The sequence below is a fragment of the Solanum tuberosum genome, unplaced genomic scaffold (assembly GCF_000226075.1).
Source record: "Solanum tuberosum cultivar DM 1-3 516 R44 unplaced genomic scaffold, SolTub_3.0 scf00002, whole genome shotgun sequence".
NCBI classification, from domain to species: domain Eukaryota; kingdom Viridiplantae; phylum Streptophyta; class Magnoliopsida; order Solanales; family Solanaceae; genus Solanum; species Solanum tuberosum.
Genome location: NW_006238928.1, coordinates 523,223 through 532,210, shown reverse-complemented (window position 1 = coordinate 532,210; position 8,988 = coordinate 523,223). Strand labels below are relative to the sequence as shown.

Genomic DNA, 8,988 nt, shown 5'->3' with positions numbered 1-8,988 from the left:
GAAGGCTGGTATGGGTGGGTTGGTAATTTTTTTGGGATAGGGGGTAGGGGGGGCTGATAGGGAAGTGATAAAAAAAACTTTAATTTTTTTTTTGTTTATAAAGCTTTTAACAAAATTTCTGTTATAATATGGGTAAATATGATTATCCATTGGATAACTCATTTTTACCCATTTAAAATGTGAGTAGAGTCGAGTAACTTATCCATTTTTATTTAACTCGTTTTTTGATCGACTCGACTTGCTCTTTTGTCAAGTCCTACTTATTTCAAATTGTTGACTAATCGTCAGAGATGAGATAGAACCAATAATTCATTAGATACTGTATTGTGAGCTGTTACCTAGAAGAATTTTGCCTGGCCTGCTGATAACTTTTTGAATCTTTCTCCCATTCCCATGTTCATGTACCAGAAAAAACTTACAAGTATTTGGTACTTGTGAATTATTTTCTGAATCTCAAATGGGCAGATCTTTTACTGGTATGCAACATGAGGTTTTCCGGTAACTGTAAAAAGAATAATATTTTGTTTATTTCATATAGTAATACAAGACCGGACCACAAGGGTCTACTGGTACGCAACTTTACCTTACAATTCTGCAAGAAGTTGTTTCCACAGCCCGAACCTATGACCTCTTGGAGTATATGTTACCTTTCACTTCCCAATCACAAATATCATTCAGAATTTACCCCATCAAAGCATTCTGACAACAAAAGAAAACATAATGTGCATTTCTACAGTTGGTATCACAACATCACCATAGACATGGGCGGAGCTAGAGGCCGCGGGTGTATCTGTACCCGCTTCTTTGTTTGAGGTATACCTGTAATTGAAATGTTCTAAACTGTATCACTAATTGCTAAGTTTATAGTTTATTCTCATTGTTACAAAAACAAATGTGGGTGCACAGTACTCCACACCCACTAGCTTGTAATCCTACATCCCCCTCTCGTATAACACTGCTGACAGCTTCAGCACTACATTGGTAGTTTAGGTTGTCATCAAACTCTGAGTTACCGACGATCAAACAGTTGAAAAACAAAAGCTACTTCATAACACGATTGACAGATCCAGCAGCAGCTAAACCACAAACAACTATTCTATCAATTGCGGGAAGACGTTCCTTAGGATTGGATGGAGGCCTTTTAGGCGTAGAAACACGGTCCTTGGGAATAATTGGGGGTTTTGGAGGAGCAACAACATGTTTCCTTTTATTAAATGGAGACCCAGAAGGAGCCATCAAACCAAGCTCGCGCATTATTTTCACTTGGCGTATGCTCAGTGTATATTTTCCAGCTGAAGCTGTCACCTGAATGCCAACCAACATTACGAATGAGTTAATGTTATTGAAGGATTGCATATATAGATATCTACGTACTTGTGTTTCCAAGCCCTTATGATTTAGTTAACGCCTCCAAGTTCTCTTTGATCTTTTCCTCTCTCTTTTTTTTTGTGTGTGTGTGGTGGGGGTGGGGTGGGGTGGGGGTGAGTGGGGCATAAGTAATCAGTTGAAGATGTTTTTATGTTTCGTTAATAAAAAGAAACTCAAGCGAAATTTTTTTGGACAGTGTGATTGCAGGAAAATGCAATCTTAATATAGTGTGATATCAGAGTAGGACGTTCAATAAGTGCATGGTGACACAAGTGCATAAGCTAAAACTCAAACTACAAGTTTTATGAACAAGTTGTTGGAACTTGGAAAGAGAATCAATTGTACTCACTTCATCCACGGACCCCCTTTTCCCTCGAGTCTATTTTGGGCTTCGCTAGACCTCTTCTCAGTTTTCGGTGGAAAAGAGGGATTGATTTTTACCTTTTCTGGTGATTTGCTCAACGAAGGTCCAGACTCCTAAAGAAAAATAAGATTCTCAACTTCAAATCTAAGGCGAAATAATTTTACACGTCACACACATGATTCAAACAAGGAATTCATGGAACAGAACTTGTCTGCTCATGGAAGTTGGAGAATTTTTTGTCTACACTACACTTTAAGTTCTTCTTAGTCTGCCGGGTTTCTTTTAGCAGCAAGATGGTTTTCCACTCGAGACCTTCATTTTACATCAATCAACCTTTAACTTCAGAAAACAGGACACTATTAAATTAAAGAGAACAGAAAATGAACACTCACAGATTCTTTGCTGCTTGATTTGGGTTTGTTCGGCATTTTGTCTCGCTTTCTTTTTCGGCTTTCCTCTTCCTTATGCTTTTCTGGTGATTTGCTCGAAGAACGTCCAGACTCCTATAAGAAAAATAAGATTCTCAACTTCAAATCTAAGGCGAAAATGTTAGGACACGTCATACACATGATTCAAACAAGGAATTCATGTAACAGAACTTGTCTCCTCATGGAAGTTGGAGAATTTTTTGTCTACACTACACTTTAAATTCTTCTTAGTCTGCGAGATTTCTGTAAGCTGCAACACGGTTCTCCACTTGAGACCTTTTTACATCGATCAACCTTTAACTTCAGGAAACAGAACATGATTAAATTAAAGAGAACAGAAGATGCCCCCTCACAGATTCTTTGCTGTTTGATTTGGGTGTGTTCGGCATTTTGTCTTGCTTTTTTTCCCGGCTTTCCTCTTCCTTGTGTTTTTCTGGTGATTTGCTCGACGAACGTCCAGACTCCTACAAGAAAAATAAGATTCCTAACTTCAAATCTAAGGCGAAAATATTAGGACACATCTCACACATGTTTCAAACAAGGAATTCATGGTGACAGAGCTTGTCTGCTCATGGAAGTTAGATATTTTTTAGTCTAGACTACACTAAGTTCTTCTTAGTCTGCCAGGTTTCTGTAAGCAGCAAGACGGTTCTCCACTTACATCGATCAACCTTTAACTTCAGAAAACAGGATATACTTAAATTAAAGAGAACAGAACATGCACACTCACGGAATTTTTGCTGCTTGACTTGGGTGTGTTCGGCATTTTGTCTCGCTTTTTTTTCCGGCTTTCCTCTTCCTTATGCTTTTCTGGTGATTTGCTCAACGAAGGTCCAGACTCCTATAAGAAAAATAAGATTCTCAACTTCATATCTAAGGCGAAAATATTTGGACACACCACACACATGATTCAAACAAGGAATTCATGCGACAGAACTTGTCTGCTCATGAAAGTTGGGATTTTTTTTTTTGTCTACACTACTCTCTAAGTTCTTCTGAGTCTGCCAAGTTTCTTTAAGCAGCTAGATCGTTCTCCACTTGAGACATTCATTTTACATCGATCAACCTTTAACTTCAGAAAACAGGACATGATTAAATTAAAGAGAACAGAAGATGCACACTCACAGATTTTTTGCTGCTTGACTTGGGTGTGTTTGTCATTTTATCTCGCTTTATTTTTTGGCTTTCTTCTTCCTTATGTTTTTCTGAGCCAAACTCTACTTCTGTCATCCCTTTTGCCTTCTTTGCATCTGCTTTTCACGGAAAAGGACCTTGGCTGAAACCAACATGACATGGTCATCAATGAAGCAAAGTATAAAAGTGACTGGTCAAGTACACAGATCAGGCAAGAATTGACTTGAAACAAAAGATTTTAATGGAAAGCTCATGCAATTACACTTTTTTAATCAGGTAAAAGATTTCATTGATAATAGCTACGCTAACTCGTCCATATACAAGAGGTATACCAAAAAAATGAGAAGCCTACAAAATATGGTTCTCTCCAAAAGAAACCCAACCCTCTATACAAAGAGGAACTACATGAGTGCACCAAAAGAAAATAAGGGATCAGAGACTACTCCTCAAATAAGCATAGCTCATCTCCACCACTTCAAAAGCTCTCCGATTTCTCTCCTTCCCACATCAAAGCAAGTGGAGTAACATTTCAAGCCTTGTGTCTTCTTCTCCTAGCTGGATATCAACTTCTTCACGGATCTTGGCATTACCCAAGAAACACCAAAACCATCCGAACATATCCTCCCATAACCTGGTAGCTGATTTGCAATGTTACAGAATATGGTCCACATCCTCATCCGCTTCCTTACAAAGGAAACACAAGCTCATGCATACAACCTTTCATTTCTAAGATTCTCTGCCCTCAAAATAACCCCTCTAGTAGCTAACCATGCGAAGCACACCTTCCTCGGCACCTTAGGAATCCAGACTGATGCATGCGGAAAACTAACCTAAGCCCTAACCAGAAGCTTCTCATAGAAGAACTTAACTGAGAAGGAACTGATATTCCCCAACTCTCACATCAAAGCATTGGGTCCATCAATCAGCTCGCATTGTTTTTGAAGTAAATCTAGCAATCTTTGAAACTCGGTAACCTCCCAATCCTGAAAATTCCTCCTTACTCTGTGACGAACAATCTCCTAATTTAGTGCTACAAATTTTAGTTTGAACAGTAAATTTATTGCTGACCTTTTGACCATAGCCGGGATATGATCTCGGGGTCCTCTTCCCCCCAGTCATCAACTCTCCGATCTCCATTCTCAAGACCAGTATCAAGGAGATGTCTCAACTTTTCCCTTCTCTTTCAAAAAGGTCGGAACCACTTCATATATTTTCTTTTCATTCAATGTGTACGTGGACTGGATATAATACTGTTCTCCTGTTGTGTTTAACTGCATCACCTCTTAGAGGGCAATGGGCAGTAATATGGGACTTGACAGTACAAACTTGCTAGGTTATGATGGGCATGTAGCAATCATTTTAAAGCAGTAATTAAAGAACTATGACGACTGAAATGTAGGAAAGGGGACAGTTAGAGAAATGAGGTTAAAAAGGCTAAGGAGGATGAAGAACAAGATGACAATCCTGAAAGAAATTTTAGTAACGAAGGGTGAAATGAAAATGAGTAAAATACATGTTTCCAGATCAGAAATGTGGGAGCAGGTCATAAAGAGAGAAAAAAAAGTATGATTAGTTTTTTTTTCCAGAAAAAGAAACTAAAGTGCCTACCGTGGTCGAACGACAGACAGGAAGAAAGAAACTAAGAGAGAGAGCATATTGATTGTTTTTATTGAAAAATACATCAGTCAATAGGTGTAAAAAAAAGTGAAAAGGAAAAATGTATAATAGGTGTAAAGTAATACCATACAAGAACCAGAAATATGTATCGACTAGTCATTTATTATGCACAACGTTGACTTCTGTGTGGTGAATCTATTGGACGGCCGACATTTATGGTGATTTATTAACTAGGTATGCCCAACTTTCTCTCATACAGTTAATTTCGACAGACTCTTTGAAAGTTTCAATCTATCACAGGATACAACACGTTACTAAATTGATGACAGTAATACATACCAAATTATTAAGTCATATATATATATATATATATATAATACTGATTCAGACGCTCTTTAGTCCATATATACACACACACAATGTAGAAACTAAATTATCTCTCACCCTCTCCTAATAAAGCTAAAATAAAGTGAATAAAAAACTATTCAACAATCCTCCATGATGCCTCCTCTCAACATAATTTTAAACATGCTCCAACACTTCCTAAAACTGAGGTATCATCAACAATGATCATCTGAATGTACATGAGTACCTCCCTTTGCAATTTCACTAAATCATAACCAAACATACTCGACAACGAGCTTGTATAGTGATGGAGCTGGTTGTCAGCTAGAAACAATTTGAGTCACCTCAAGGTCCACTTCACATTTCCTAAGGAAACAATTTGAGTGATTGCCTACAGGGTCCACCTTTGGCATTTCCTAAATAAATATGTAGCTGGCTAAGAGCCCAAGATACTTCAATCTCATGTTAACAAGAAGTATGTGTACACTTCCATCCCAGGGGCCATTCACCAGCAGTTTTGAATGAAACAAATGCCAACCATATCTATCTGTTCTTAAAGTATGCACCACGGTTTTCCAGTATAAAACGGAAATCATGCAAATTTCATATGATATACCTTTGGACTTTCCATGGGCGGTAATATAAACTAAAAGTCGTTAATGTAAATATAAACTTCAAATAGAAAATAATGAAGTAGTTTTGAGATAGTCTTACTGTTTGCAGCTATCGTATACCAGCTGCTTTTTTTTTTATTCTCAACAACTGTCCTTTAATTAACAACCTGTGGATGAAAGAACAAAAGATAAGGCACAAGTAACATCTTCAATAAATGTGCAATACCCAAGAAAAGTGAAATGTTGAAACTTGAAAGTGTGCTTGCATCATAAAGAAACTACTATCCCGATTTTGCCAAAATAAACCTTTCTACTTGTTTACTCTTTATTATACTGTAACTCTACTAGTCGAAGGTGTTTTTCTTTTCAGTCATCTTTGACAACTATCAACTGTCTATTGTTAAATTCAACATTCTGAATTGGAACCTAATTCACGTTTCACTTGAATTCTCCTATAACACAAGCTAACATTCAAGATATTCAATATAAGATAAAACCCTAACATAGTGGAAGCTCAAGGGCAAATATAATCTACTGAAAACCACACGCCTCAACCCTGAACTAGTTGAATTAGGCTATACTACAACAACATACCCAATGCAATCCCGGGAGTAGGGTCTGGGGAGGGTAGAGACGTAGAGTCAAGAGTGTAAGCAGACCTTACCCCTACCTTGGGAGGTAGAGAGGCTGTTTCTGATATACCCTCGGCTCACAAAATGAATTAGGCTTATATGAATCCTCTAAATCATTTCTGCTTCATTTGGGTCAATCCCATTTCGCCAAACAACAAAATTCTATAAATCCACACCTTTACCCACATATCATATCAATCTCTAACAAAAATTACGAAACTTTATGTCGATACAGACTAACCCTCATTCCAACTAGTTGATATGTACTCAAACTTCCATCTTTTTCCAAGTGAAATTCATCAAGAATGTGCTACTAGTCAAACAACCATGCCTCAATCCCGAACTAGTTGAATTAGTCTAGACAACAACAACAACATACCCAATGTAATCCCACGAGCGGGGTATGGGGAGGTTAGAGTGTAAGCAAACCTTGCCCCTACCTTGGGAGGAAGAGAGGTTGTTTCCAATACATCCTCGCCTCTACATCATTTCTGCTTCATTTGGGTCAGTTCCATTTCACCAAACAACAAAATTCTATAAAAATCACACCTTTACCTACATATCATATCAATCTCTAACCAAAATTATGAAACTTTATGTCAAAACAGACTAACCCTCATTCCAACTAGTTGATATGTACTCAGACTTCCATTTTTTTCCAAGTGAAATTCATCAAGAATGTGCAACTAGTCAGACAACCATGCCTCAACCCCGAACTAGTTGAATTAGGCTATACAACAACAACAACATACCCAATGTAATCCCACGAGCGAGGTCTAGGGAGGGTAGAATGTAAGCAAACCTTACCCCTACCTTGGGAGGTAGAGAGTTGTTTCCAATAGACCCTCGACTCTATATCATTTCAGCTTCATTTGGGTCAGTTCCATTTCACCAAAAAACAAAATTCTATAAAAATCACACCTTTACACACATACCATATCAATCTCTAACCAAAATTACAAAACTTTATGTCGATACAGACTAACCCTCACTCCAACTAGTTGATATCTACTCAGGCTTCCATTTTTTTTCCAAGTGAAATTCATCAAGAATGTGCATTTAGTCAACCCCAAAAGTCTCACAAGTCAAAACAAGCATCAACTAAGAACATTTCGGACAAATCAAACAAAATCACCCAAAAAAAACACAGAAAGCAGGAACAAAGACAAGAAGATGAAACAAGAACACATACCGGCTAAAAAGCTTAAATAAACAACAAGGTGAAGTTATCCTTCACAGAAAATTAAGATTCATTATCCATGTAATTGGGGGAAAATGCATTGGGATTTGGGGATGAAGAAATGGGGGGAAAGAAGGTTCTTGAATGAACACAAATGTCACTCTAGTTTATATACTTTGATGAATTTTTGGACTTTTTGGCTAGAGAGGCCACACAAGCATTGAGTTACACACTACTTTGGTCACTAAAATTAGAATTTTGTGTTGTGCTTTTATTTTTATTATTAAATATAAGAAGAAGAAAATTAATAATAACATCTTTGATATAGTTTGAGATTATGTAAATTTCATTCTTATTTTATGATATTGATAGGGTTGTTTTTAATAGAATTTGTTTGAAAAAATAAGAACAACAAAGGTTGCGATAAAAATATTAAAGAGATCATTGTTTTGAATTGATAAAATACTAAATATGAGGGGGGGGGAGGGAGGATTTACTAATGATAAACCCCTCAATCAAGAGTCTGATACAACTTTTTTATGTTCGATTTTTATTATTTTTGCATATGATATAGATGAAGTTATTAAAGACTCAAAGTATTGCCCGTATAATTTTGCTTATTTAAGTTTATAAAAAATAAATTGTTTTTGTCTCCTCAAAATATTTCTCTACTTTAATTATATATTTTTAAATTATGGAAATAGAAAATATCTAAAGAAAATTTACATTTGAAAGTACATCTTTTGTAGCTTTTTTTTCTTTTTTTTATGATATCAAATTGTCACAATCTGATTTCTCAGATCATGATGGCACCTACTAAATTCCACTAGTAGATAAGCCAAATCCTTAGCCTAGAACCATAAATAACGGAACATCAAACGGAAGTCAACAACAAAAAGCATAAAGCTTATAAAGATGTTGTCAAGCCCCAAACTCGAGGGGCGCAACTAGCTCCTAATGCCAAAACTCAAGCCCGAGTCGACCCTGCTGAACCATTTGCTACTAGCGCATGGCAGCCACACGCAATCAAGAAAACAAACAAGTATATCTCGGCTTGAACTAAGCCCTCGGCCGGCAAGACCCCTATCAACTGATCTATAAAAGAAACAACTACTCCCAGGAGATCATATAAATAAATAGCCAACTAGAATAGAAGTCCTAATTGGGCCGTCGAGGCCACCATGATATCTATACCAAAACTAAAAACAGATATATACCAATACAATACATCATACAGCTCACAAGCTTCCGCAAACCAACAACATAGGCCAGCATGGCCATAACGTAGCTATAAACCCCACACACT

The 8,988-nt window shown here is 37.0% G+C and overlaps 1 protein-coding gene across 4 annotated transcripts; it reads right to left on the bottom strand.

The window, feature by feature from the left end:
* Positions 1 to 654: 654 nt before the first annotated feature.
* LOC102582002 (pre-mRNA-splicing factor 38A-like) lies at positions 655 to 7,860 on the bottom strand. Of its 4 annotated transcripts, none has more exons than XM_006338008.2 (7): positions 7,695 to 7,852; positions 5,971 to 6,037; positions 3,286 to 3,436; positions 2,891 to 3,001; positions 2,514 to 2,624; positions 2,125 to 2,235; positions 655 to 1,305 (listed from the first exon to the last, which is right to left on the bottom strand). In XM_006338008.2, exons 3-7 carry the CDS (start codon positions 3,388 to 3,390, stop codon positions 1,042 to 1,044), a joined length of 702 nt encoding a protein of 233 aa, XP_006338070.1. In that variant the 5' UTR covers positions 3,391 to 3,436; positions 5,971 to 6,037; positions 7,695 to 7,852; the 3' UTR covers positions 655 to 1,041. The 4 variants fall into 4 exon arrangements, with proteins under 4 accessions (XP_006338070.1, XP_015167370.1, XP_015167341.1 ...); XM_006338009.2 differs by lacking the exon at positions 655 to 1,305 and adding an exon at positions 1,536 to 1,845 and having other exon boundaries at positions 7,695 to 7,860; XM_015311884.1 differs by lacking the exon at positions 2,125 to 2,235 and having other exon boundaries at positions 7,695 to 7,860.
* Positions 7,861 to 8,988: the final 1,128 nt, after the last annotated feature.